Source organism: Mytilus trossulus, chromosome 11, assembly GCF_036588685.1.
Source record: "Mytilus trossulus isolate FHL-02 chromosome 11, PNRI_Mtr1.1.1.hap1, whole genome shotgun sequence".
NCBI classification, from domain to species: Eukaryota; Metazoa; Mollusca; class Bivalvia; order Mytilida; family Mytilidae; genus Mytilus; species Mytilus trossulus.
Genome location: NC_086383.1, coordinates 39,269,413 through 39,296,148, shown reverse-complemented (window position 1 = coordinate 39,296,148; position 26,736 = coordinate 39,269,413). Strand labels below are relative to the sequence as shown.

Here is a 26,736-nt window from a genome sequence, read left to right as displayed (position 1 = left end):
ACCCCAACCCTAAACCATTAGTTTTCCTGCTGGACGGTTTTTGTTGGTATTACACCTTTAACAGGAATGTCTTAGGAAGAAAGACAAGAAGTGAACATATCTTTTAACTTTACTTTCCGCTATAAAAAGAATGTTTTCTCACTAAATAATTCAAAATTTGGTGACGATGTCGATCGCATCTATCCCCTCGAACTATAGATAAAGGATACAACAGATACAGTTAAGTCTGTCTCTTAACTTGACTTTCATGTAAAAATTGACAATGAAGGTCGATATCCATCCAATAATAGTATGACGTCCATTTTCACTGAACATGTTTAGGGGCCAGCTGAAGTCCAGTTGCGGAATTTGTTCGCTGTGTTGAAGACCTATTAGTGGCCTTCGTCTGTTTTTCTTTTACTCTTTGGTCGGGTTGTTGTCTCTTAGACAAAATTCTGATTTCCTTTCTCAATTTTCATCTTAAAATTAAAGGTTGTGTTTGTCGTTTTATTTTTAAAAACTAATATGGGAGTTTGATTTGTCTTATAGGAGAATATAGCAGGTAATTGGTTGAGAAACATATCTTTGTAGGAGTGTCTTAATTGGTAGTCTAATTTTTGGTAAATGTCTCTCTTCTTAATATTTGTATGCTCTTTTATTCTTGATTCCAGTATACATTCTCAAACCATGATTATTCTCAATTTTTTGCTCTATTTTTTCTCTATTTATATTCTTGCGATCCATTTTTCTGTATATTTGCACAATATTTCAATAATCTTTATAAACCCCACATATAGCCTCATTAATGCCTAAGCGATATGTTGTATACATTTGTTTTCAAACTAATCAAACCATATGAGTTTTCTAAAGATTAAATGATGCTATGAATTAAACAATTATCGGGATGATATCTTTATCACAATCTTGTACTATCAACTGATCTAAATATAAAGAAATGTTATTTGACTCACATATAAAATGTATGGACCATATATTACTGTGTAATGACAAAAAAATGTGAAAACAACAGTTAAAATTCTGTTGTATCGTGAATGATTATAGTAAACAAGATTATTTTTTTGTTAAATGTTTTAGTTTATCTGTAGATTGAAAGCTAAACTGTTAGAAAAATTATCAAACTTTCCGATATTATTTCCAAGCACGGCAATTTAATCTGGAAGGCAACATATAATTGATATTATATATAATTGAAAGTTAACTGTGCCCATTTATATTTATTTTATGACTCACTTATTGCTTAGGTCGGGTTTTAAGTTTTCTTTAATTTGTTTTCATCTTATTTTTAAATCATAATTTGAATCTGTACTATGATAAAAAGACTTCTGTAATTTAATCTTTTTATATTGAACATTATACATTCAATTCAATTTGTTTGTTCCGTAAAAAGAACTTTAAAAAAGCACAACAGATTGTTACATGTGAAATATAATACGAATTAGATAAAAAGTGTACATGCAACTGCATTATGTTATATCGAATTATGTTTTAGTGAAAACAAGTTTCTTGTTTGTTATTGAACAACCTAGTATCAATATGTCAGAGTGGCTTTTGGTGTTTGCAATTTTGTTCACCGTAACTATTTCTTCGGAAACAAAAGACATAACAGGTAAGGCACATTAAAAACGCCATTTAATGTTTAAATCATGTTTAACAAATAAGATCGTATATAGCGAACACGACATTGCTAATAGAGTCAATATCATAAGTTAAAGTCTCATTGAAAATGTTTTAAACACGTAATGCAAACGAAAATTCAAGCTATAGTCTACAAATCACAACAAAGATGTTGTAAGACACGAACGCCACAAAAAATGTGGAGGGGGAGAGTGTATCAGGTACTCCAAAAAGATATGTTAAGGACATGTTATACGTATTAAGATATAAGTAATTGGCAATACGAAACGACGGAAATAACAGACTTGACAGATGTTTGCAATGCGATTGAATAATTTCTTTTTCATTACTTTATAAAAAGCATCGATTGTATATATACTGTAATCACGTTTTTTTAATCAGCTCCAAGTAATTAACTGGTGTAAAAATATTTTATCTTGTGTATTTGAAATTAGAGATTTGTTCGCCGATTATATGAGCTTTCTATTCAATCAAATGTTTACCTGTTAAAAAAAAAGTCGATTACTAATATTTCGGAATATAAAAGAGATAATTACATTAACATTGTAGTTTCGATATCCAGTTAAAGTTGAACCACCCATAGTTGTATCCAAATTCTTAATTAAACTGTAGCAAAGGAAATTTACTGTAACTTGACTTTAATCGGTATACTTGCTAGTATACAGTTGTATTTCTTTACATCTATCCTGCAATTGGGTGTCTTATCATACAGTAACAGCATGACAGATATCTTTAGTCTGTATGTGTATACTATCGGATATCACTTTAAAGCTTCGCCCTCTGCCTGTGTGTATTGATGTGGAGTGTTGTATGAACGTTTGTCACCTCACAATGTGTATTGCGATCGCATTCCAATGACGTTTTGCTCAATCTGCTAATGTTCCAGTCTCCGATCCGCAACCCACTTTCTGCTCACAGACAAACATGAACAGCAGGATTGACTCACAATGTCTACGACTCCAATTTTCAAGTTCAAAACTTGAATGTATTAATGTGTAACAATCAAAATCAGACATGCAATAGTGTCAATAATAAGTGAATGAACGACCAATTCGAAATCCTGAAGGGTAGTATGAATCAAACACCTTTGTCTTAAATCAGACAATGTTTTGTTATTTCTTTTTCTGTTAGATTAGTTTTTATGTCAATTATGATAGTCATGAAACGTAATTATCATCTTTGAGCGATGTATTATTGTTGACCATGCAAGTTTCTTTTCTGCGTACCGGTCAACAGCTGCATTCTTGTGTGATAATTTTAAACTATTACTTTTTTGTAAATATATTCTAATAACAAACTTGATGTATTAAATCTCAGTGATAAGTTTTAAAAGCAAATTATGTTTAAAAAGACGTAAGATAATTGTACGAATCATTTATTTGTACAAGGCATTACTACAATCAATCTTGACTCAACAGAATGTAACAAAGGGTTAAATACATTTAGTAAAACATTTCAAAGGAATTCATGTAGACGAATAACAAAGTGAAAAATATGAAAAAAACGCAAACCTATATTGTACTGTTACACCATTGTCTCAGCTGGTTAGGGGAGGGATGGGATCCCTCTTACATGTTTAACCCTGCCACATTAAGTATGTATGTGCCTGTCCGAAGTCAGGAGCCATTTAGTCAATGTTTGTCGTTTGTTGATGTGGTATATATTTGTTTTTCGTTCAATTTTTGTTCATAAATTTAGCCGTTAGTTTTGTCGTTTGAATTCTTTTACATTCTCATTTTGGGGCCTTTTATAGCTGACGATGCGGTATGGGCTTTGCTCATTGTTGAAGGTGGTACAGTGACCTATAGTTGTAAATTTCTGTGTCACATGGAGAGTTGTTTCATTGGCAATAATACTACATCTTCTGTTTTGAATAAAGTAAAATAAAAAAAAAATGCTTTATGTCCAGTGGCCAATCTTTCATAAATGATTAGGACGGCTGAAATGAAATAAACATCCACTAATTCATATGAAAACAAAAATATCTTATTTTAAGAATGAGACCTTTAAAAAGATAAATCAACAAAGTAGACTTCTTTCATACATGACACTGAAAAGAAATAAAAAAATATTTGAAAACAGCCGTAATTTCATAAACAATAGATGAATGTTTGATTGAAAAGAGAGACACCTAAAATTTCAGAGAAACATGAATGTATAGTGTAAGTTCTGTAATACAATCGAAGATGCAGAAGTTTTTTTTCCTGCATTACAGGCAAACGAAACCATTGGACAAGAGCAGTTTTAAAGAGAAGATTTCTGAAAATTGAAGCATATTGCAAATAATAAAATATTTCTCTTCCCAAGAACACAAAAAAATTAAAAAAAATAATGATTGCAGTTTGTTTATTAAACGTATTTACTTCCTGTCATTTCTACACGTTTAATACATTGTTTTGTTATTTTGTTAAAATGCACGTTGAAATATATGAAATTACAGTTTTGTCATATTCTATGATGGTGTATTGTAATTTCAGATTTTAGAAGATATAGAGACTTAAAAGAAAACACAAATGTAGATGACATTTTACAGGAATTTCAAGGTAACATTATCCTGATTATCGTTATCATTTTTTTTATATGTTTTGTTTGAATAGAAAAAATACTAAGTATTAACCCTTACATGTTCTTATTGGTCATTCAACTTTCAGGTTTAATGATATAGCATTTACAATATCATTAGTGTTTGTCGTAAAATTTATATCGAGATTATTCAAAAGGGAATCACGAATTCACCGACATTCCAACTGACGTCATTTTCGGAAAATGACATCCGTAACAAAAACATAATCTTTTATCTACCTCTTTACAAACAGAACCAAATACAATGAAAGTTCCAACTATGTAATGGTCTCCTTACAAAATTAATATAGATGTATTTCGTCTTCAAGCCATTGTTCTACTTCAAAACTATTTATTGTACTTACTAATGTTACTTGTACACTTGGAACGATCAAAAACCTGGTAAATTATTGTTTAAATAAGGCCTTTGAAAATAGTGGAATTAGTTACTTTTGGAAGTACTTGGTTAATTGCATGCATATATTGGTGAGTCCAATCTGTTCAAAGTTTTGATTTTAGTACCCTATATACCACTTTGCTTCATAATTTTCTTAAGATAAAAACATACACCTGATTAACATGATTAAATCGGTATGGAAAAAGTCGGAATGCGAATTGATATGTGCAAACTCCTTTATGTCATTAGTTAGCCAAACATTTACTAAATTTTAGCATTGGCAAAAGGACATCATTCGTAAATATAAATCAACATGCAGACATCTTATAAGTTCAGGTATTTAACATCCAATGTTTTATGGTACTATTTTTTATAAAGCAGAAAAATGTGGGCATTCACTCAAAAGCTAACTAAACCTTTAACAATAAACAGACTTATTCCGAAACGATATAGTTACGATACTGGCCATGGTTTCACAAAAGGTCGTAAGTTGTGAAACAGTTCACACGATCATCATAGAGATATGCGACCGTTCCACAAATATTTATAACTCATTTACGACTTATGAGAAATATTGGTCGCAAATTTCCGAATGGTTCTAAGCAGTTGAAATCCGAAAATTTGTCAATAGTGGGAATACTGGAAGTCGTAGACCTGAGTGAGTTTCAATTGTCAGCCTAACATTCCGAAATCCCGAGCTTAAAAACGCCCAATCCCGGAGTCCTGATAAAGGTCCTATCCCGCTTCATTCTTTCTCTAAAAAAATTATCTCCTTTGAAACAAAACGGTAAACGGTATTATGATACGTGTTTTTCATCTATGAACTTGAATAAAAAATGTCTATTCTAAGTGATAGAGGTTTCATATATCTGCCTTTACGACATAGTTTTATTTTCATAATGTTTTGCTTTATTAATGTGTTGCCTTTTAAATATTAAGTATTATTATGTGCATGGGGTATTTAAAAGACAAATTAAGGTGAAAGTGCTATTTTTATATTTTTCAAATGTATATCGATATAGACATCATGATAGACGAGGGCCGTATTTATCAACTAAACTGTTAAACAAGAGTTCACACAAAATGTTCAGCCTGCTATTCTAATCACGATTGAATATTCGTTGAAGTCTTTTAGTCTTTATATAATTAAAATACCGTTGGATTGTACTTCATCATGATATTATTATTAATTCGTATATTCTAACAAATTTAATTTTAAATTAATTTTAAATGCATATTGGTAAGAACACAACAATCATCAGAACTTTTAAAAATATATATAGATCTCCTGTATTTGATTATCTAACGGGGTCAACATCTGAGAATTGTAAAATTGGAATCTTTTTGTTTAAAAATATACTGACCGACTTTCGAAACCCAAACTAGATTATTTGTGTGTTATTTTTGAATGAATGTGTCACCGTCAAAAGCGATGACTGCCTGTTGCAAAAGCCAAAATGATTGTTAGAAAGGTCAACAAATTCTGTCTGACATGTTTTGGGTTCTGTTTTACACCTTCTAGTTTTGCATTTGTTCAACCCATTAATTGGTTTTGGCAGTTATTCGGTTGTAACTTGAGGGCTTTAAAGGTTTTCCTTCAGTCGATTCTTTGGCAATTCAGTTGACTGGAAACATTTATGGCATGAATCTGTACTCAATGGCACTCGGCAATTTGATTAGCAGTTGACGTTGCGGCCGTAAACATGTATGGCAAATGACGTTGCGTTATCAAATTCTGTTGACGTTTCATTGTCACTTCACGTTGATCTGTTCATTGATGGCCAGCAACAAATCTTGTCTACTTGTATCGTTGTCAGAAGGACAGTAATACGAGTTTCTGAAGTCATACAGTATGGTTGCAGCACGTTTATGTTTTCTTGTTTGCGGTATTCTTAAGGGCTAATTCAGTTTTTTTATTTCTCAGTCTTGGCAAAATTGAGATGCAACATTTTTAAACTGAGGTAAGTGATGCAAATGATTGAAAAAATTGTTTCAAAAAGCAAAAAAATTGAAACAATCTTTCATGGGTCCAAAATTTCGCTTTAAGAAATTCGTGCGGCTTCAAAAATTCGGAATGTTTAATAACCACAGGTTAGTCAGATTTTGATTTTTTTGTAAGGAGAAAGAAGTATGATAAGCATGAAAAGTAGTTGGAAGAGAATCAGACGAGATTTGGTAAAAAAAAATCAACAAAAATGAGTGTTGCGTTTCTAAAGTCGTTCAGTATACACCTTTAGCATTTTCTAGTACAAAAATAGAAACAAAATTTTAAAGAGATAAGGTCAACAATCCCCATTGAATTCATTTCACATCATGACCATCATGATACAAAAAGTTCCCCTCTGTTTTATGCCCACTACGACCAGGAACATATATAATAGATATGCTGTCCCAGCCCTGCTGTGCATCTATAATACTAAAATAACGAGGTCCAATTTGTCAGCCGTCATCGGGTAAAAACGACAAATCAAAGAATTCAACTTTATATATAACTAATATAGGACAATGGTGTAGATTAAAAATTACACCACTCCAGACCCTTTTGTCTTCCACATAATTAATATTGCTAATAATTAACAAGTTCCGGGTCGAATCCGATATCGATACCAATAGTATATTCACCTGTTACCTATTACCTTATCTGTACGTTCAGCATCTGACAGGCGCACCACCAAACGGTGTATTTAGGATTTTGCTTTATACACGGGTCATAATCACATGGTTGACACTACTAAATTCAATCATGTTCAAATTGTTCACTATTGTAGTATTTTAATCAGTTAGACTTTCTAAGGAAACAATACAGATACTAAATATCTGGACTTAAAATAAGGCGTATAGGTACAGTTTCAATTTGTTAGCGGGCATGACGTAAAACAGCGAATAAAAGAATTCAACTTTATCTACAATGCTGTTGATTAAAAAATACTCCACTGCAGGACCTTTTGTTTTCCAAATAATTAATATTACCAATAATTGATAAGTTCCAGGTCGACGGGTCCAAACAAAAAGATTTTGAAAGCACAGAAAACTGTGTATCTTATAATCGGCATGACTTTATCAGATGACAATACCAATACTAAAATAAGGCTAATGCATAGTTATATACTTTAATTCAGTCACGGACCCGCGATATCACGAGTGTGTTCTAGTATTAGTTATATATACTCCACGGCTCCTGTGTCAGTTTTCTTGTAAAGACAAAGGAAATACGCCTTTACGTTGTAAAAGGTTTGAAGTTTGTAAAATAAGTTTCAGGCTTTCTCTTAAATTGTAACATATTTTGGGGAATTACGTTTTAATGCCGATCGTTTACACACATTTGTATGTCAGTATTGTGCTCGGTCAGTAATAAATATTGTTTAAGAAACATAGATAAATTATATGGGGCGGCTGATTGACCAGAGTGGGACCCGCTCCAGTGATTTCCTATATAATCAACCAAAAACGAATTACTTGTATTGTACTTGCACTGCTCTAGTATTAGAAGATTAGAATACCATGATATACAAATGGATGATAATTATATCTAACTGTTATATACAAATATCAATATAATATATGACAACAACCCAGAGTAGACCGATATAAATGATTATATCACTAAAATTTAATAGTTCATGATTACGGTGATGTTATAAAATTCTCTGTAATTTATTCATCATCCACACACGATCTCAGTTGTCTCAGAAAAAAATGTATATGTACCTTAACCTCACTGTCATGTATAATCTAGAGATGTGATTTTTTTTCTGAGACAAGTGCTTAATACAGTCCAGCCTTTTTTATAAGTTTACCTTGACCTTTTTTTTTGTGCCAAGTTGCTCATTGTGCCTTTATTACTCTAAACTCCTGTCCTGCTTTTTATACGCCCGTTAAAATTTTGACGGGACGTATTATGGCATACAAACGTCCGGCGCCCGTCCGTCCGTCCGTCTGTTCGGCATAAACATGTCGAACCGTAACTTGAGAACGACTAATCCAAATTTCATGAAATTTAATACAGTTGTTTCTTATGATAGTCAAAAGATCTGTATACTTTTTGGATAAAATAAGATTAAAACTTTTTAAGTTACAGGACTTTGTAACTAAGGCAGGGGTGTGTTTTTTCACATGTCGCGCCGTATCTCAAAAACGATTTATGATAATTGATTAAAACTTTACACAATTCTTAGTTATATTAATTTAATCTTAAGATCTGTATAAATTTTTGTTATGATTCGAAATTTTATTTTTGAGTTATTGATTATTGTGTAAAAACATGAAAAAGGGGGTGGGGTTTTAAACATGTCGCGCCATATTTCAAAAACAATGTATGACTATTGGTTAAAAGTTTATAACATTATAAAAAAGAAGATGTGGTATGATTGCCAACTATCCACAAAAGACCAAAATGACACAGACATTAACAACTATAGGCCACCGTACGGCCTTCAAAAATGAGCAAAGCCCATACCTCATAGTCAGCTATAAAAGGCCCCGATAAGACAATGTAAAACAATTCAAACGAGAAAACTAACGGCCTTATTTATGTAAAAAGATAACGAAAAACAAATATGTAACACATAAAGAAACGACAACCACTGAATTACAGGTTCCTGACTCGGGACAGTCACATACATAAATAATGTGGCGGGGTTAAACATGTTAGCGGGATCCCAACCCTCCCCCTAACCTGGGACAGTGGTATAACAGTACAACATAAGAACGAACTAAAAAAATCAGTTGAAAATAGCTTAATAACTTATCAGATGGACAAAAATATTTGCCTTGCTGATCATATTTGTGATTAAGAGTGCTCATTTATCTATTATTATTCAAATCATATGAGGCATATCAAAAAACAAATGTTTCTTTTGAATATCATATTTTTCAGGATAAAAGGCAAAAATGAAAAACAAAAATCGTAAAATTTGTCATTTATAGGCAAAAACTCCTATAAGAAAGTGTCTAACAGCTTTGATGTATATATGTACAATTGGTATAGCTCATTGTTCTAAACATTTGTTTCCCCCTTTCTGAATACCTCTAGTTATAACGGTTAAAAAAACAAAAGACAAAAACTGCATTTTCTATTTGTAGCCATGGCGGCAATTTCGGTTGAAGGACGGGCTTATCAGATAATGTTTTTGAAAGATACGCTAAATGATTATTAAGGCCAAGTTTGGTTCATTTTGGCCCTGTAGTTTGAGAGGAGAAGATTTTTTGAAAAGCTTTCAATTTACAAAAAAAAATGTGAAAAAATTACTTTAAAGGGCAATAACTCTTTATGGGGTCAACTGAAAATTTTAATCACGTTGACTTTTTTGTAGATCTACATTTTTAACTGTGTTGAACAGTTTATCTTGATCTATAATTGGATCGTATATTATAACCAAAAACTGCAAAATTTCCTTACCAATACCAATTTAGGGGCAACAACCAAACAAAAGGTTGTCTGATGCGTCTGAAAATTTTAGGGGAGATATATGTTGAACTTCTTCAATTTTGTTGAATTTGCTCTAAAAGTTTTAGTTTCAGAGTTTTAAGCCTAAAATGCATATAACAACCATGTTCTTTTTTTAGCCATGGCGGCAATCTGGTTAAAAGGCGGGGTCATCGGATACAATATTTAAACTACATACCCTAATAATGATTTAGGCCAAATTTGGTTTTATTTTGCCCAGTAGTTTTAGAGGAGACGATTTTGAAAATGTTATCGGAGGATGACGATGACGGACGTCAACGACCACAACAGATGACGACGACGGACGACGACGCCAAGTGATGAGAAGAGCTTACTTGGTCCTTTTGGGCCAGGTGAGCTAAAAATAGAAGAAAACCTACATAAAATTTAAATGTAGTGAAATGCTAAACTTAATTCAAAACAGACCCATCTTTTCACATGCTAAAATCACGGCAAAACAGAGCATGTTTATGGATACACGTGTATAAGGAATTAAAATAAATATTTACATAAATCAATTAACTATCTTTCCTATTAAATCAAGTAGGCCTCAGTTTTGTCTTTTGTTCCAGTACCTGAACGTTAAAGCGTTACTCTATAATTATTATGATTATATGTTGATGTCATTTTCGTTCATTTTATCGAAAATGTATAAAAAAAAATAGTTGAAACAAGTTATGATCGTTTTCTTTATTCATTACCACTTTCGTGCATTTATAGAGTTACTGTTTACTATTTATTTTTTTAGGCATGAAGGAGTATGTTAAAAAGCTGAGCAAGGCAATTGAACGTGCAGAACTGACATGTCTACAGAAAGAAGGTATACTTCCGAAGCTATACTACGGAAAATTAAGTAGATACAAATGTAGCTTTACATTTTTAGAATCATGTTGCAATAACGTACGCGTACATGTACACCATTAATAACGCTATTGTTATAGTTGTATTTGCTAGTATGATGATACATTATCAATCGGGTATTTATCTCTTTGGAACATCCCCGAAACACGAATCATATACCCACCAATACATCCATATCCACATTCCATATCCCTCCTGAATATCAAACGGTTAAATCCAATTCGTTCGAAAGATATAAGAAGATGTGGTATGAGTGTCAATGAGACAACTCTCCATCCAAGTCATTATAGGTCAATGTACGGCTTTCAACACCGATCATTGGCTCACAGCGAACTTAACTTCAATGCATCTCAACCCTTACAGAAGAATAAGGCTTCTTGCAAATATTTGCGGTAATGTTGCTGCAAATAGTTGCGACAATATTGCTGCAAATAGTTGCGGCAAAATTGCTGCAAATATTCATTTTTCGTATGCAAATTAGTTTTCTTGCAAACAGTTGCTGCAACATTGCCGCAACAAATTGCGGCAATATTGCGTCAAATGTTTGCTGGAAAATCAGTAGCTGTGATTGTTGCAGGAATATTGCGGCAATTCATTAGCTGCAATGTTGCAGCAATATTGCAGGAAATCTTTTTCACAATTTCAGTTGAAATATTAAGAATTAAAAACTAAGCATTTAAAAGAATTATGATTTAAAAATAAAACAAAATTGTCTCTGTCCTCTATAGGTTGTCGTGTTACATCTGTGAATCTTTTAGTTCTGTTTCTCTGTACTCATTCTCCTTAAAGTTGAAGTTTCTGATTTCAAATACTGCAAAATAAAAGTTGAAGAATTTAATTAGCAGAAATAAAAAGAATAACTAAACATAATAAAGGTATGAAGATATAAGTTACTACTATATATTGTAAATTCTGGACTTGTAAAATGAAAATAACTCTTGATAAAGAGATGATTACAGAGCATTTTTTCAGAATTTGTTTCACTTAAAGGGTCCATGTCTAAATAGTTTCGTCTATACAAGACTCATCAGTGACGCTCAGATCAAAATAGTTAAAAAGCCAAACAACTACAAAGTTAAGAGCATTGAGGACCCAAAATTCCAAAAAGTTGTGCCAAATACGGCTAAGGTAATTTACTCCTAGGGTAAGAAAATCCTTAGTTTTTCGAAAAATTCAAAGTTTTGTAAACAGAAAATTTATAAAAATGACCATATAATTGATATTCATGTCAACACCGAAGTGCTGACTACTGGGCTGGTGATACCCTCGGGGACGAAACGTCCACCAGCAGTGGCATCGACCCAGTGGTGTAAATAGTTATCAAAAGTACCAGGATTATAATTTTATACGCCAGACGCGCGTTTCGTCTACACAAGACTCATCAGTGACGCTCAGATCAAAATAGTTAAAAAGCCAAACAAATACAAAGTTGAAGAGCATTGAGGACCCAAAATTCCCAAAAGTTGTGCCAAATACGGCTAAGGTAATCTACTCCTGGGGTAAGAAACTCCTTAGTTTTTCGAAAAATTCAAAGTTTTGTAAACAGAAAATTTATAAAAATGACCATATAATTGATATTCATGTCAACACCGAAGTGCTGACTACTGGGCTTGTGATACCCTCGGGGACGAAACGTCCACCAGCAGTGGCATCTAAATCCATTGTAAAATTCATATTACCTTGTTCCTGATAGAAGACATCTGTGTTTGTTGTATGCATGTTCATGCCCAGTTCAAATTTTGAATATATGTTGATCAAGGTTGCTTAGGGTATTGTTACAATGTGATCCCACTGAAATTTTCCCCTAATTTGAAATATCAATAGCCTAAATCTTGAATATTTTTTTTTTTTTTTATCTTTGATGTTATAAGTTATAATGGAAATATATCTTTAAAAGTGATCAAGTCCTTCTAAAGAAAATGCATATAACTCTAGAATACATTAAACCTCATGCCAGTACTAGGTTGTTATTGCTTTTTTAATATTTGTTTTTCATTGAACTATAACATAACTGGTCTTGTCTATTCTTTAAAATTTTAATTTTTGTGATTAGTTGTGTATATATAAAGCTATACATTGTTGCCATTTGTTGACAGACCTCTTATTGGGAGTCAAATCACAGATCTCTAAGTTAATACCAAACTGCTTTTATTATAAGATTTCTTGTTTCAATTTAAGTTATGTTATTTCTAAAACATATAGTCTTAAAAAGATTTAAAAAAATATCTCCTGTCATAAACAATTTTGATAATATTCATGTGCATATAAATCTATTGTCTAATACTCTTGTCAACTCTATTAAGTTACGAAGACTCTTTATACATCACTATTTTGAACTGTTAAAGATCATATACTTATTCAAAATGGTGGACATTCAACTCCTTTGTACTTACCAAAAGATGTTGTCCAAATTATGTGTAAACACCAATCATCCCAAATCCAAGAGTCATGTCAACTGAAGGCTATTATCTGCACTACCCAGTGTCAATAGAAATATTTGGAACTTTTGGATCTAAATCCATTGTAAAATTCATATTACCTTGTTCCTGATAGAAGACATCTGTGTTTGTTGTATGCATGATCATTTCCAGTTCAAATTTTGAATATATGTTGATCAAGGTTGCTTAGGGTATTGTTACAATGTGATCCCACTGAAATTTTCCCCTAATTATAAATATCAATAGCCTAAATCTTGAATATTTGTTATATATTATAAAAAAAAATAATTATATATATTTTTTTTTTTATCTTTGATGTTATAAGTTATAATGGAAATATATACAAAGAAGAAATGCTCTGCGCTTAATTTTGCCTCAAACTCTGTGTACATTAATTGATGGTACTTCCTGGGTCTACCACTACAGAGAGATAAATAGAAACTAGATGGGCATGGCACATTACATTTCTATCACCAGCTCATATTACTAATTGAGATAAGAAAGATACTTTGTGTATATATAATTTTAAAATAATGATACTAGAAATTAAACTACAGATGAGGCTAAATTCATTTGATGGAAAATATTAGAATTAAAAATATTGTTCATAGGAAAATGGCACAAAAAAGTGACAAAAAGGCATAATAATACATATAGAACAAAAATTATTATGACTCAATTGTTTAGATTAAATTTGTTGAAATAAATACCAAAGTATTCTTAAAATTCTTTCCTTACAAAATATTATATAAATGTGATATACATGCAGTTTAGGAATTCTTTATAAGCATTAATTGTTATTTGAAGATTTATTTAAAATAAATTATTCAAATATCCAGATATATCTTATTAAAATAAAGTATGACCATAACAAACTTAGATAATTTGAAGTATCCATAACCGAATGTTCAAAGAAACAATATTTTGTGTATTATTTAACCTTAAATCTTTAAAAAGATTCATATGTAATATTTTAAAATGCTTGAAATATTGGTGCATTACTATCATGTCTGACATTATTAAAGAAACTTTTCTTGCAAAGTTGTTGCAAATAGTCATTCCTTAAATAATGAAAGAAAAGGTTCCTGCACCTTTCTGGCAAACAAATTCTTTCTTGCAACATTGCAGCAATTTTGCTGCAATTTTCTTGCGAACAAACCTTGTTGCAGTAACATTGCGAGAATATTGCAGGTAGCTGCAACAACCTGCAACTTTCTTGCAAACACTTCTTGCAAACAAATTTGTTTGCCGCAATATTGCCGCTATATTGTTGCCATATTGCTGCAAACTTTTCATTTCTGTATGGGAATCTTTTCTATTGGCTACGGCACATTATCATACAATTGCCTAGTATAAAATTTGAATATAATTATTACTTTTAATGCAATAACTTACTGATATATTTTAAATTTTAAGATAATAGTGGCTGGTCTAGTTACAGTCTATAGTCAGAATGTACCGAGACATGCGGCGGAGGAACACAAACCAGAACTAGAACATGTTCAAAATCTCTTATATCTAAACATGCTAAGGGCATTGCAGCTTGTAATGGCTGTTCTGTACAAACACAGGCGTGCAACTTTACCCCATGTCCAGGTTAGATATTTGACATAATTTACCGTGTAATTACAAATAACAGTTTTCTGATGATGTTTCATCATTTCGCATAGAAATATTGGTAAATTCAAGTTGTGAGTAAATTCAGATGACAAATCAATTTGTTTTAGTAGACTTTTTTATGATGTATTACACGGAGGAATACTTAACGATAGTCTTTTTCGAATCTATTAATTTATAAAGATCAAACATGTCTGTAAATCTTTAAGAAGAGTGCAAACTCCTACATGTCTGACCTGTCTTACTTATTATTGAATTTATGTTAAAAGTCTGTTACATGAAGGTTATACTTCAAGCATCACATAAACTAATATTATCAATGTTCTTTGAGAATGAGGTCATGGTTAGATTAACCAGACCAAACAGACATGCACACCTTACATTCATTCCGTACAACAAATATAGTTGACCTGTTACTTATAGTACCTGATAAACTGACAAGATTACGAAAACTTATCATTGTAAAATAAACCATGAAGATGAGGTCAAAGTCAGAGAATACCTGTCAAACAGACATGTACACTTTACAATTTTTCCATACACCAATCAAAGCTTATCTAGAGCTATTAGTATTTGGAAAACCAACCAAAACAGTAGAACCTTACATTGACCAATGAACCAAGAAAATGATGTCAAGGTCAGAAAATATCGACTAAATCGAAATAAACACCTTACATTAATTCCACTTTCGACTGTTAAATTTTGATCATTCAAAAAGCTAGTCAAACTTTGCGCTCAAAAAATTTATTTGACCGTCTCGAGTTGTTAAATATTGTATCACACTAGATGCAGTAGTGGAAACTATATATCTTCTATAATTTATAAAGCAAATTAATAACATGAAACATGAAAACTTGCAATGTTTAGCTCATTAGCTATTAGGTAGTACAACATGATGTTGGAATCTTTATTTTTAAGCCACAATTATTATTTTTGTTTTTTTTAATTGTATAAAATCGAAAGACTCAATCAGTCTATCAGATTGAAAATAACACAAAATTACAAAAACAAAATCCTTCAATTAACATGGAAACTTGTTACCCCATCATATTTCATACTTTTATGATAATATTTTACAGTAAATGGTGGCTGGTCCAAGTATGGTGCGTGGACAAGTTGTAACAAGCCATGCGGTACAGGACAAAAAACCAGGAGTAGAACATGCACCAATCCTTTGCCATCTGAAGGGGGTTCTGCTTGTAAGGGAAGTGCTACACAATCAGATGTATGTAACGAAAAGCCTTGTCCAGGTCAGTATTAAGGTTGATCTTGGAAATAATTGTATAACATTGAGAAAGGAAATTGGGAATGTGTCAAAGCGACAAAAACCCGACCATAGAGCAGACAACATGTATACATTTAAAAAGCTCTGCAAGCCTCGCGCTTTAGATATTTAAATTTAATTGCGTCTCGTGAACATATATTACAACACACTTGAAGCAGTGGTGGATTCTGTTTTTTTTTTATACTCTATCAAAAAAAAATATATTAAGCATAGAAACTTGTTACTTTAGAACATGTGCATACTTTTTAAATACTTTTTACAGTAAATGGTGCCTGGTCCCAATATGGTAATTGGACAAGATGTACCAAGACTTGTGGTAGAGGAACACAAACAAGAAGTAGAACATGCACCAATCCCTCTCCATCTGCAGATGGCTCTGCCTGTAAAGGAAGTTCTGTGCAATCAAAAAATTGTAACGAAATTCTGTGTCCAGGTCAGTATTAAGGTTGATCATAGAATAAATAGTATACATTAGTAAATTTCTAGCTAGTAACTTGTCATGTTGTTGTGGATTAAAATATTGGATTGAATTATTAGTCATTATGTAGTCCAAAAACTATCATATTGGAATGATGACTTTGTCAAGATCTGAGTTTACACGAAATACGTTACCAGGTACTTAATCAGAGTTTCTCATATTAGAATGCAAATCTCTACGAGGTCCATTAGAGGTTTCAATAATAGCGCCATTCTCTACATTGAAACTTTAATTACATTGAGAGATACTTAACATTCTTTTTGTAATTCCAATTGAAATTCCTATAAAACTAAATAAAATATGTTTTGAAAGAGACTTAAAACAAATGAATATTACAACATGTACATTTTTTTTGTATTTCTTACGCTTAACATTTTGGATGAAATCAAATACAAATAATTTTTGAACAAAATTTAAAGTTTTGATTGTAATTATAACGTTTCATTTTGTTTGTTTCTTATAAATTTCCTTTATGCCCGTGTCACACTGTCCCGATTTTTATATACGATGGACACTCGAATGCGAACATTGTAAGTTCGTACGAAGTTGGTCCCGATCTCGTTAAAATACCAAAAAAGTGACAGAAGCAAGAACGATGAATAACGAAGTCTATACGATGGTGCCGAAATCATATACGATAGCAAAAGATGGACATACGAAGGTTAACCGAAGACGGGTATTTAAGCTTCATATCTCAGCCGAAGCCTACACGATGGATCACGAAGGCTACACGATGGAGTACGAAGGCTACACGATGGATTACGATGATGGCGCGATGGCCATACGATGTCTAAAAGACGTCGTGTACAGCTTACGATGCATATGCCGAAGGCATAATACACATAATAATAATAGCATAATACACAGGAAATTGCAATTGGTTGCTCTTTTTTCACCTGCTGGTTATAAAGACAATATCAAAGGTATTTCTAGTTACTGAATGTTTTGGTTGATTTCTAAACAGATAGTTTATGTATCAAATATGCATATTCAATTTACCATTTTCTGCATGTGTCATTATATGATATACAAATATAGTGTCCATATTTGTCCCCAATATGTTACATACGAGGGGATGCCACCCTCGGCATTGCCTTGTTTAAACTGTAAAATGTGTGCACTAGTCTGAAAAATCACCCATAACTATGTCCATGTTTACTGATCTATCTTAAAGGTAAGGTAACGGGTTCGTTGATTCCTTTTATTCAAAAAGAGCTTTTTCCAGGAGAATATCATAATAATATAGACAAAAGGAAGGATGTGGGGAAAGCAACAAATGCGGCAAAATATGACATATAGAAACAAAATGGTTATGGAGTAAACATTCGTGTTACAACAACACAGACGATACATAAATAATCAGAATAATGAAAAAAAAGTTGGTTTCCCTATTTACGTGTACCTGTACGAGGCGCGTTTATGATTTTCATTATGTTACTTGATATGAAAAATTAACAAAAAATAATATTTTACTTGTAAAAGTAAATCATGAGCCTGTAGTAGCTGCTCTTCTTGTTCCATTTGAATTAAGAGAAACAACGCTGTCACCTTTCTTGTTCTCATAGAATCATATGATATGATCTCCAGGTTTTGTGAACGTCTTTCCTCACTGTCGTATTATACTGACCAGTGCATATCGCGCATGGCACTTAAATGAATTTTAGTGCGAAAATTATCTTACATTTAGCTGAATTTATTTCCGTCGTAGTTCCATCTTGTCGCCTTCGTACTTTTATTCGATGACAACACGACCGGATTACAAGGGCTTCACGAAGTCGTGTTGCCATCGTAAGACCTTCGGGTAGCTTCGTGATTCATTCGTGTAGACATCGTAATGTCAAAACTGCCTGATGGAAACGATGGAAACACGAATACAATACGATGTTCAAAGATGCATTCCCGGTGACATTAGGATGGTGAGGATGATGATACGAACTCAATACGAACCCTCAACATCGGGCGCACCTTCGGGGATTTTTTAACATGTTAAAAAAATTAGAACCCTTCCCGAAGTTGTCCCCGAAGGAGAGAAAAAAGTGGCCGATTGTTAAAGATGGTTAAAGATGGCACTAAGAATAGCCCGATCTGGATACGATCAGTTCCGATTTTGAAAATTTCCATAATCGTGTTGCCATCGGCGTAAAAATCGGGACAGTGTGACGCAGGCATTAGTGATGTCATGACAAACAACTACCATGACTGATGATGTAACATTGAAACAACAAAACTTTGTGCAAACCTTAAAAAGGAAGCTACTGTCTCGAGTTTTTAAATATGGTATCACCCTAGATGCAATAATGGAAACTATATATCTTCTATAATTTATAAAGTAAATCAATTACATGAAATATTGAAACTTGCAAATTTAACCCGATTTGCTATTTAATATTATAAAAAATTGTGTTGAAATCTTTATTGTTTAGTACAATTTATTGTGTGGTTGAAATGTTAATAGAACTAATTATTGTATAAATTTGAAAGACTCAATCAGGTGATTAGATGAAAAAATATCGTACAAAGTTTGAAAAAAAATCAACAATCTTTACGATTATCATGGAAACTTGTTACTCCCCCTAAATGATATTTTATACTTTTATGATAATATTTTACAGTAAATGGTGGCTGGTCCAATTATGGTGCGTGGACAAGCTGTAACAAGCCATGCGGTACAGGACAAAAAACCAGGAGTAGAACATGCACCAATCCTTCGCCATCTGAAAGGGGTTCTGCTTGTAAGGGAAGTGCTACACAATCAGATGTATGTAACGCAAAGCCGTGTCCAGGTGAGTATTAAGTTTATCTTTGAAATAATTGTATGTATACATTTAAAAGTCTCTGCTAGCCTCGGCCTTTAGATATTTAAATTTTACAGCTACTAGTGGACATATATTGCAACACACTTGAAGCAGTGGTGAAGTCTGTATGTCTTCTTTACTCTATAAAACAAAACTAAACATTATTAAGCATAGAAACTTGTTACTCTAGAACATGTGGATACATGTGCATACTTTTTGAATACTTTTTACAGTAAATGGTGCCTGGTCCCAATATGGTGATTGGACAAGATGTACCAAGAATTGTGGTAGAGGAACACAAACAAGAAGTAGAACATGCACCAATCCCTCTCCATCTGCAGGTGGCTCTGCTTGTAAAGGAAGTTCTGTGCAATCAAAAAATTGTAACGAAAATCTGTGTCCAGGTAAGTATTAAGGTTGATCATAGAATAAATAGTATACATCAGTAAATTTCTAGCTAGTAATTTGTCATGTTGCTGGTGATTAAAATATTGGATTGAATAATTAGTCATTATGTAGTCCAAAAACTATCATATTGGAATGATGACTTTGTCCAAGATCTGCGTTTACACGAAATACGTTACCAGGTACTTAAGGTAGATAGGGTATCTTCCTCGATCTTGGATTTTGAAATACCAGAAAACAAGGTCTAGATCTTTGATAAAATGTGCAAATTTTAAGATAAGTAGGTAATTCATGTGTAAAAATTTCATTATAATATAGAAAATGCCATTTTTTATCATATTTATGGTTGTATATTACAGAAAAACGAATACATTTGTTTGATTCAACTATTTTCAACATTGCCAAATAAGGGGAGGCAACTCAAATGCAAGGGCAGATAATTCAGATAGTGTTACTTTTACAATAGAATGTGTTAGGAATTTACTCATTTTATTATGTAGCAAGAAAACGAGTCTGGCGACCCCGTTTTTTTCTTCTTTTTTTTTAATCTGAAAGCATACTATTGGAGTAATATTCTCAAATTGTATCTCAAAATTATATGGTGAAGTTTTCGTTTTATGTTGGAAAATTGGGTTTTCAATGCATAATCTATACAAAAACTGACAATTTTGCACAACCTGTAGTGTGAAAATATGTCCCGTGACCCATTCTTTTCATTAATGTTTTTAAACAAGCAGGATATAAACTACATTTTGGCTAATTATTTAAAAATTCTATGGATTATAATTTAGACACCCCATCTAACTTAACCAGAGTTTCTCAAATTTGAATGAAAATCTCTACGAGGTCCGATACAGGTTGATAACTAACGGTATGATCAACGTTGAAATTGCAATCAAAATGAAAGATACTTAATTTTAATTCTTTTTGAAATTCCAATTGAAAATCCTGTAAAAATAAATAACAAAATTTTTGAAAGAGTCTTGTTTCATACAAACCTGGTTATCATAAAATGTACCATTTATTTTTCATATGTTTACGCTTAATCTTTTGGATGAAATCATATTACAATATGTTTTGAACAAATAATTGTATTTGGTTGATCAGTAAACTTTATCAACTTTCCAGAAATACATTTGAATTCCACAACAATCGAGGTAACAGTACTTTTTTTTGTCGAAGATCCCAGGCCTTATGTATTGATGACAAATTCCTGATTTTCCTTTATTAAATTTATTTCTAACAATGCTTGTGATTCTAATATGAAATATATTCCTAAAAGTAAAAAAAATGACTCCGATCAATGCAGATTATAATCAGGACAAAGTATGAGAAAACTATGGATGTCAGATGTAGATTTAAATGTTAGGGATACTAATTCAACATCAATAATAAGTATGTGGAGAGGGTATTTCCCTGTCTACTGCCTCTCTCTAGATTGAAGAAATTTGATAACTTTCCAATATTCATTACACAGCTGTTATCTTAATTCTAGCTTCTGAATAGAGAGTCTCAAACCATTTAAATAAGGATGGTCCAAAATTAAAACTTTGAACAGCTTTTACTAGAAAATTTCACTCTCAGTTTGTTCATTTGTTGGTCAACTGATCGAGATAAACTGAATGTTTTTGTGTACACCCAAGTCTAAAACCTCGAAAATGGTTATCCAAAGTTGTCATATCTTTTGAGTATTTTGTCACATATGGTAATTACATGTCGATGTCAGATCATTTGAGATCTCTCAAGAACTATGTTTCTTCACGAAACTTTGGTTATTTAAGTTATTTTTGTTGTAATGTTTAGTTGCTGTCTAATCAATACCATAACTTTGATATTTTCTCCTCCGTTAACTTTTTCTCGTATGTATTTGTAGAAATAATTTGATATACTTGCAATTATATCTACAAAAGATCTAGAGTTACGCTTATGGCAGAGTCCTTATGTGTTTGTATTATTTGAATTATCTCAACCGAATTTGGAAAAAAAACAATACTTACATTGTAATTATAGTTATATGTATTAGCTTAATTTATCTAAACTTTGCTGATACGACATAAACGAAAGACAAGTTAACACTCAACTGATATTGCGAAGAAGACCATATCAGTCAGTACGTAAATACTGATCATCAGTCCTTTTCTGGTTAGTTGAATGATGAACAAGTTGCGAAACTTACTTGATTTGAAACAGACCTTTTCTTTTATCAAACTGTTCAAATGACGCAGTTATAATATACATTATACGCATTTTGTAGTTTTTTTTAATTACATTGTATATTTCGATGACATTGATCGACACAACACGTCATTTTGCAAGTTGTAGAACTCGACATACGTATTGTTATTTTGGAACCAAAATAAAGCGTAATTATTAAGTTAAAAAAGGTTAATCTGTAAATTTAAGTGGCCTTGTTTTAATTGGTAGACATTTGTCATTTCGAAGCCTTTTATAGCTTACTATGTGGTATGGGTTTTGATCATTGTTGACGTTTTTCACTTTTTTATCATTTAGTATATAGTGAAGAGTTGTATATTAGCCAATCATACCCATCGTCTTATTCTGATAGTATCAAGTTATTCTGCGTTGTTGTGTGTTTCCAGTCTTTATCAGACGTGAAATAACTTCATACAGCGAATATTTAAATTTGATTGTCATTCACAGGCAAAATTTATTGTTTTATTTGAATTGTAGTTTGTCCATTAGGGTGGAAATCATATGGATTCAACTGTTACTTCTTTAGTCGGACAACGGCAACCTGGAATGACGCCAAGGTATGTTAATGCCGTCTTTAAAATTGATAAAACAAAATATAACATGATTTATTTCCCTTATGTCAGCATAAAAAAGCCAAAAAATTCCACTGTGTTAAACATTTCAGAATTATCTTCAATTTACACTTTAATTTTTATTCAGTGATACCAGCTGAAACATAATAGTCAATTGTGTTTTCAACAGTCAGCAACACTTGTGAATCCCTTTTGTTGAGAGAAACTAGTTTTTTTTTTAAATTGAGAATGGAAATGGGGAATGTGTCAAAGAAACAACAACCCGACCATAGAACAGACAACAGCAGAAGGTCACCAATAGGTCTTCAATGCAGCGAGAAACTCCCGCACCCGGAGGCGTCCTTCATCTGGCCCTAAACAAATATATATACTAGTTTAGTGATAATGAACGATATACTAAACTCCAAATTATACACAAGAAAATAAAATTAAAAACCATGCAAGACTAACAAACGCCAGAGGCTTCTAAACAGTAAAATTCAGTTCAAGAGAAGTCTGAGTCCAATATCAAGAGAGGTAACAAAAGAAAATAAACACAATGACAATAATACATAAATAACAACAGACTACTAGCAATAACTGACATGTCAGCTCCAGATCCCGATAAAAATGATTGGTTTTTTTTATTCGTCTTTGTTTTCCATTATATTATATTAATTTGTTTTCATTCGGCAAATGTTGATCAATACGAAATGAATGCATGTATGTTGGAATCACTTGATTTATCTTTCAGTCAATAAAAGATTCGAATTTGCATGATTTGAACCGCTACTGTAAATATTGATGTATAAACTTCGACTGTAATTTTAACCGAATGTAAACCATATATTCCGGACGGTTACCTTTAACACTTAACTTTCAACACCTGAAATATATTATTTTCTGTGGATATGGTGAATTGCACCCTTCTGTTCTTAATTCATAGCGCCCTCGGACATATAGTTAACATTGGATTTTGATAGGCTATATAAACAATATTTTGAATTATAGTTTAGTGATAACGTATAGTATAGAAACACTGTTGTTGTGAAACAGAATAATATTGCAATCACTCCTTTCCCATTATTCCCTGTAGTTGTATTGACTTATTTTGTTATGGTAATCATTCGACTGATGCATACCTTTTCCTGTTAATTAATTGATTGATGCTTTTAAAATCAATTGTTTTATATGTATTGCATTTGTAGGCCTAAAGCAAATTTTAAAATAATAAATTCGATAGGTTTGCAAATGGAGCAATAAGCCTGCATAGTTTTGTTTTTAATTTGACTTTCATTATAAAACGTATATGAGTTATGACAGGGTTTTGCGTTTAATATACCATCCCTTAAGAATTTTTTTCCAAACAGAAAGCTAGAATCTCTGTATATGATAGAAATGACATATAAACGTGAGCATGTTTTCAAAAATTAACCAAGAACATTGTTTTGACATGTAAGTTCATTTAAATAATGTCGTGTATGCTATGCTGAATGGTTTTAAAGGTTTGATTGATTGTTCAAACTTGAGCATTTTTCATTTTTTCGAACTAGATATGAACTAGATATAGAAAATGAATAAAGAAGAAGTAAAACATTTAAAAAACAAGAAAAAAAGACAGAAGACCTTTTACAACTGATGTACATGTAGTTATATTGATAGTATTTCATTTACATTACAGAAGAAATGCATAACGAAAAATAGTATGCTTGCAGAAGTAGTGTCATATGGGGAAAGAGATTTCTTAAGGAAACGGGCATCGGAATATGCAGAAAGTAGGTACATTCAATAAAAGAAGGGGTGATTTGATAAATTGTCAATGAATTATAAAGTTCAAAGAAGTTTAGATGTAAGGGAAACATCGTCAACGGGATCTAAGTCTTCTTTACAAGGGCAAACAATATGCCTTATCCACTGTACAAAACATTTAATTTTTTATACCTTCTTATCGTGTACAACAGATTAAAAAAGAAACAACACAAGACAATCGAAAAGAAAAGCTTCAACTTTTGTTTACTTCTAACTGCTGTTAAAACTAGATAGAACAAATAACGTCTATCCGCATGTTAAATAACTGACATCATTCACATCTTTAAAATTTTGTAATCTGCAGTTATAACGGTAAGATTTAATATATATATGTTTTCTTAACATTACCAAGTTTTACGCTTTTGGTCTGCAATGTCTTATAAAATTCTGACATTGTGCTGTTAAATGTCTACCCTTTTACTTCTTTATAGCTTTCTGGATTGGCGGAACAGATAGTAAGCATGAAGGAATTTGGATCTGGGCGACCAGTCAACGTAATGTTATTGTGACTGGATGGCATACCCGACGTGTAAAAGAACCGAATAACCAAGGTGGAAATGAGCATTGCATCAATATACACAAAAAACTAGATTTTGAATGGAATGATGATAGATGCTGGAATAGTTACAGATACATTTGTGAAAAACTGTAAGTTTAATAAAGTATAATAAAACCGACATTTAAAAGTTCGAGCGTTGAGATTACGACATTAGACATTACAAACTGTGATGCATTGCTAAAATATTGAAATATAATTACACACGCACAACTCTACAATTATGTTGTTGACAAGAAAACATTCTCGTATTTGGATAGTACCTTGTTTATTGTATTTGTTGTTTGGGTTTGTACACTTCAACTCATAATGCTATAGCTCGGTTCAAAGATAATATGTAGTTAATTTGTTGATTGATCACAAGTAATACCTGTATATATACACCTCTGCATTATTGATGTTATAACGAAATACTAATGATTGCTTTGGACGAAACTGATTCATTTGGAGTAGATAGTATGTTTGAGTACAATGTATATATGCGTACTTCACTATCAAATATGTGAAAGTCGTTTTTACTGCAAACATATTTTTAGTTAGACATTTTCTAAAAGGTACTGAATATTGTGTTTTATTGAATTTGCGGTTAAGTGCTGGTATTCGCTATTAAGACATGATTTTGTGTCCTTTATTTATGATGTTAACATTTACGTAAAGTATGATATGTATTGTTTTACTTTTATTTTTTTAATTCACTGATTTTGTGAACACTGTAGATTTAAACGAATGGTTCAGAAATGTTTTTCAATATTTTTCGGTTTTCAACACTGATTGAGAATAATGCATATGAAAAATATATATGTAGGTTTTGTATTCCCAACATGTTTGTATTGTATACACAATTGATTATTCATTTCTTTTAAGACCGAGTAAGTTACCTATGTGTGCAAAATAGTAGTTGGCTGCACTTCTTAGAAATGGCAACCACTTGTTCAGTTGCTGGGCTACGGAATTCAAACATTTGTGCAACTAGTTCTCTTATTTGTCTACTTTTTGATACGATATCACAGAACCCAATCTATGTGAATACATGTATAACTACAATGTGTCAAAGCAGAATGGTAAAACATGTGTACGCTTTTTGTTTCAGGTTGGTTTAAACAGGACAGCAACAAAGACATATAACTGAACGAAGCACTTTAGCAAATGTTTAAATACATAATTTTAAAAAATGGTTTCGTCACGTAAAATAAAACTGAAAACTAAAAATTCTTAGATATTGTGTTTATTGTTTTTGAGTACGCGTTTTCATCGACATATAAATCATTGGTAGCCAGTCTAGGGAAGACAGTTCATACACTTTTTTGTTTTACTTTACAGTATATGCTTTACTGAAAGGAGTAGGTCCAGTAAGACCCCTTTTCGGCCCCAAAATATGGCAGTTTTACAAAAGTGTTAAAATGTAAACTTTAAGTTATTTATTGGACAGTAGAATGGTTCTGCTACATAAATATGGGCTGTTTTTGACAATACAATGCACATATATTGGGTACTAGCACCAATAAATTATGCTAAATTACTGAAATCTTCACAATTCGAGCATTTTAGTTAAATTTTAGACTGTTTCCGTGTTAAACGAAAGTGGCCGCATTCGTGTTCATCCAATATATTGAAATGGAAGTTGTATTTGATGATAATACATAACATATATAAAGATAGAGGATGAACACGGATGCGGCCACTTTCG

General features: G+C 32.0%; 1 protein-coding gene and 1 long non-coding RNA gene across 3 annotated transcripts in view; both read left to right on the top strand.

Annotated features, from left to right (window-relative positions):
* Positions 1-26,264, top strand: part of LOC134691084 (perlucin-like) — a 72,970-nt gene extending 46,706 nt beyond the window's left edge. For both annotated transcript variants that reach the window (XM_063551297.1, XM_063551295.1), the window contains 3 exons: positions 24,366-24,459; positions 24,925-25,141; positions 26,140-26,264. In XM_063551297.1, the coding sequence (XP_063407367.1) occupies positions 24,366-24,459; positions 24,925-25,141; positions 26,140-26,149 (321 nt within the window). In that variant the 3' untranslated portion in view covers positions 26,150-26,264. The remainder of the gene's footprint in view (positions 1-24,365; positions 24,460-24,924; positions 25,142-26,139) is intronic.
* On the top strand, positions 1,490-16,654 carry LOC134690357 (uncharacterized). Its single transcript, XR_010101917.1, has 6 exons — positions 1,490-1,606; positions 4,113-4,178; positions 10,789-10,860; positions 14,756-14,935; positions 16,036-16,206; positions 16,504-16,654. It is a non-coding gene; the product is annotated as an uncharacterized LOC134690357 (long non-coding RNA).
* Positions 26,265-26,736: the final 472 nt, after the last annotated feature.